Below are 3,905 nucleotides of genomic sequence, written 5' to 3'. Positions count from 1 at the left end.
ATTTCATCCTTTGAACCTGTGATTGGAGGTTAAAGTGCACCAGGTTGCAATGGAAGGAGGAAGCTCTTAAACAATAAAGGCTTGAATATTTAGCTGTGATCAGGTCGCTGCCCTCTCCTTATCTTTTTAAATGCAAATCGTCTTTTAGGGGTAGTAGCTATATACCCAGCGCCTCTCCACGTCACCTGCCTTTGGTGTGTCTGGGCCATTACTAATAGAGCCTTGTAAACAATCGTTAATCATGTAAGTGCTGCCGGCCATTGGATTCGGACCGGGAGCCGGGAGCGCGGAGCGCAGCGCGGGGCCGCGGCCCCTCCGCCTGCCCCCTCCCCGCCCCGGGCAGCCCGGCCCCAGGCAGCAGGCGCGCCGCTGCGAGAGCCCCGAGCAGCATGCGGAGAGCCGCCGCCGGGGCCCCTCCAGCATGTACGTGAGCTACCTCCTGGAGAAGGACGGGCCCATGTACCCCGGCCCGGTGCGACACTCGGGGGGGCTCAACCTGGCGGCGCAGAACTTCGTGGGCGCCCCGCAGTACGCGGACTACGGCGGCTACCATGTGAACCTCGACAGCGCCCAGTCCCCCGGCCCGGCCTGGCCCGCGCCCTACGCCGCCCCGCTCCGCGACGACTGGGGCGCCTACGGACAAGGGGCGCCGCCGGCCGCCGGCGCCGTCCACGGCCTCAACGGCGGTTCCCCCGCCGCCGCCATGGCCTACAGCCCCGCCGACTACCACCACCACCACCCGCACGCCCACCACCACGCCGGCCCCGCGCCCCACTGCTCCGCCGGGGTCATGCAGCCCGTCAACGCCGCCAGCGCCGCCGCCGCCGCCCCCGAGCCGCTCTCCCCCGGCGGGCAGCGCCGCGGCCTCTGCGAGTGGATGAGGAAGCCGGCGCAGCCCCCGCTCAGCAGCCAGGGTAAGCGCGGGCCGGGGGCGGGCGAGGGGCTGCCCCGCCGACCGCTCCGCCGGGGCGCCGCCGGCTCCCCGTGCGTCGGGCAGCGCGGCGGCCGGGCGGGCACCGGCCCCAAACAAACCCGATCGAGGGACGGGCCTCGGCACCGCGGGGGCTGCCGGGCTTAGCCCTGGGTACGGCCCCGGGCAGCGCCGGGCGCCGCTCTCCGCCGGGGAGCAGCCGCTGCCGGCCGCGGCGGGCCGGTGCCCGGGGCGCGCTTCGGCGGGGCAGGGCGGCACGGCCCGCATGCCGAGAGCTCGCCCTTCCTGCCGCTGCTCCGCGCCTCCGCTTATAGCCACTCAGAAGATTTTTATAACCAATTATAGCCATATAAATCATCGGCCGGTGTCGCCCCGCATTTGTTTCTGAGTCACTGAGCGCCTACTCTTGATTAAGGTCTCCCTGCGGCCAGGCCTCCCGAGCGGCTGCCCGCCGACCCCCGCGGGCCGTGCCCTCCGGGCCGTGCCGGTGGGGCCGGGAGGTGCGAGGGCGTTCCCCCCCCCCGCCCCCCGGTGCCCCGGCGGCGGGAGGCCGGCACCTGGACGGGCCGGGCCGTGGCCGGCGCCGCGCTCCCTTGTGATGTTAATACACTCGCAGCCCCTCTCTTTTATTTCCCCCCTGCATCTGCCAGGGGAGATGCGTGTCCCCCCACTTCGGAATACGCCTTCCACGGCTGTTGCCGCCGATTTTTTCTTTTTTCTTTTTTCTTTTTTCTTTTTTCTTTTTTTTTTTTTTTAGACTTATATATAGTGGGGCAAAAAAACAGGGTGGCGACTTCCGCAGTAAATAACGACTTCTGGTGTTCCTCTCTCATCCCCTGCCCCGCGCCACGGCCGGCAGGGCCGGCGGGGCTCCCCGGCGGCGCGGGGTGGGGGTCCCGGCCTCACCCGCGGCCGCCGCGCCTCGGGGGAAGCCCCGGTGCCAGCAGCCCCGGTGCCCCGGTGCGGGCCGCTGGCACCGGCTACGCCCCGGGTGGCGGTGGCGGTGGAGCTCTCCCAGGCCCGTCGCGCTTCCCACAGCAGCCCGTGGTGTTCCCACAGTTTGGGCTTGTGCGGTGGTGGCCGGTCCCTTGTCTCCATTCAAATTCTGCCTTTGGAGCCAGTGTTTATGTTAATGTGCAGGGCTGGGGGGATGAAAGCGCCTGCCGCCATTTGTTCAGTAGTGGTAATTCAAACAGAATGTGGCTGTCATTAAGGCTTTGAGAAGGGTTTTTCTTTGATAAGATCGCCTTGTCCTGCATTGTTTGGGATTGTGTTCCCTATTCACTAGCTCTGGGGAGTTTTCTCTGATCAGGCTTGTATCTTTACAGGGTGCTTTTGTTGTGGTTTGCGAGAGTTTACCTGAACAAAGTCAGCCTGCTAGCCATTAAGCACCTTGAGGGCAGAGGCTCCCCGCCTTGGCTCCCTGGGGAACGGGAGGGCCGGGGACACAACCAGTTAAACAAGAAACCCTCGGGAGAAAGGAGGTCACCGGCTGCGGCGATGCACGCCCGTCCACCGCTCGCTGCCGTTCGCCTTCGGGTTTCGTTGGCATTGTTTTTTCGGTGGTTTTTTTTTGTTTGTTTGTTTGTTGGTTGGTTTTTTGGGGATGTGTGGGGTTTTTTAGCGCTAAAGTTGCACATCGCACTTCCAGGGTATCTGAGAAATCGCTTTAGTCGCTGCCCCGATGCCGGGTCAGAAGCGGGGGCAGCTGGAGCGGGCGCCCCGACGGGCCCCCGACGGCCGCTGCCGGTTCTCGCCCTTAGATCAGTGTTTCTCGTTTAGAAACACAGCCGCCGTGCCCCGAACGGGGCTTTTCTTTCTTCTCCTTTCCCCTCTTCTTTGTAAAAAGTTTGTTCTCGTTAAGGAAGGTAAAACAAACCCGAAAGCCAACAGCAAGTGCACAACAAAGGTGTCCCAAGCGCAACGTGGGGGTGGCGGGGCAGGGGGTGGCAGCCCGCCCCTGGCTCGCCCTTACAGCCGGCACGCCTGGGATTTCTGCCCCATGTCCCCGGGGAACTGTGGAACTGCTTCTCTCCCCTCTGTCTGCTGGGCTCAGTAGAGCCCCGAGCAGGGAGCGGCGAGGAGGAAGCCGGGGAGGTCCGATCCTGCTCGCCCCGCAGCCGCCGGGAGGAGTGCTGCGCTCCACCCCAGGCCCTTCGGCTTCACCTTTCCCAATCCCGGTTTTCTTCTCCGCAGTTAAAACCAGGACGAAAGACAAGTACCGCGTCGTGTACACCGACCACCAGCGGCTGGAGCTGGAGAAGGAGTTTCACTACAGCCGCTACATCACCATCAGGAGGAAAGCGGAGCTGGCCTCCAGCCTGGGGCTGTCGGAGAGACAGGTCTGTCCCACCAGTGGTGGTCCCCACGCCACTCACGCGGGGCCGGGATGCGCAGGGGGCCGGGATGCGCGGGGACCGGGATGCGCGGGAGCCGGGATGCGCGGGCCCCCTGGGAAGGGAGGGCGTCCCCGAGGAAACGGCCTCCTCACTCCCCTTCGCTCCCCCCCTGCAGGTGAAAATCTGGTTCCAGAACAGGCGGGCGAAGGAGAGGAAGATCAACAAGAAGAAGCTGCAGCAGGCGCAGCCCTGCGGCGCGGAGCCCCTCAGCCCCGGCGCCCCGCTGCAGGGTCCCACTGCGGGGGCGGCCGCCGCCGGGCTGGGCCCCGCCGCCCCGCAGTGACAGCGGCCGGGGACCGCGGCGCAGGGACTGCTGGAGGGGGCGGCCGCGGCGGGGCCGGGCCGGGCCGGGGGGGCACGGTGGGAGCGGTCCCCCCCCGCCTATGCACTACACCGCCCCGCGGGGCCGGCCGTGTGTACAGATGTACAGTGTAAGTGTCTCGTCGTCCAGGGGAAGCGTGGCCATCGCTTTATTAATATTATTATTATTATGTTTGGGTGTGGTTTTTTTACCCTGGATTTTGTTAGATAAAAGGGGGGCACTGCCTGCCAGTCAACCCCCGGTGAATCTCAGG

At 65.5% G+C, this 3,905-nt stretch overlaps 1 protein-coding gene across 1 annotated transcript; it reads left to right on the top strand.

Moving 5' to 3' along the window:
* The first annotated feature begins 203 nt into the window (after nucleotides 1-203).
* Nucleotides 204-3,689, top strand: CDX2 (caudal type homeobox 2). Its single transcript, XM_055703162.1, has 3 exons — nucleotides 204-914; nucleotides 3,128-3,273; nucleotides 3,446-3,689. The coding sequence occupies exons 1-3, from the start codon at nucleotides 422-424 to the stop codon at nucleotides 3,611-3,613; spliced, it is 807 nt and encodes a 268-aa protein (XP_055559137.1). The 5' UTR covers nucleotides 204-421; the 3' UTR covers nucleotides 3,614-3,689.
* Nucleotides 3,690-3,905: the final 216 nt, after the last annotated feature.

The sequence above is a fragment of the Falco cherrug genome, chromosome 2, assembly GCF_023634085.1.
Source record: "Falco cherrug isolate bFalChe1 chromosome 2, bFalChe1.pri, whole genome shotgun sequence".
NCBI classification, from domain to species: domain Eukaryota; kingdom Metazoa; phylum Chordata; class Aves; order Falconiformes; family Falconidae; genus Falco; species Falco cherrug.
Note: the sequence above shows the minus strand (reverse complement) of the source record. Positions and strands in the feature narration are given on the sequence as shown.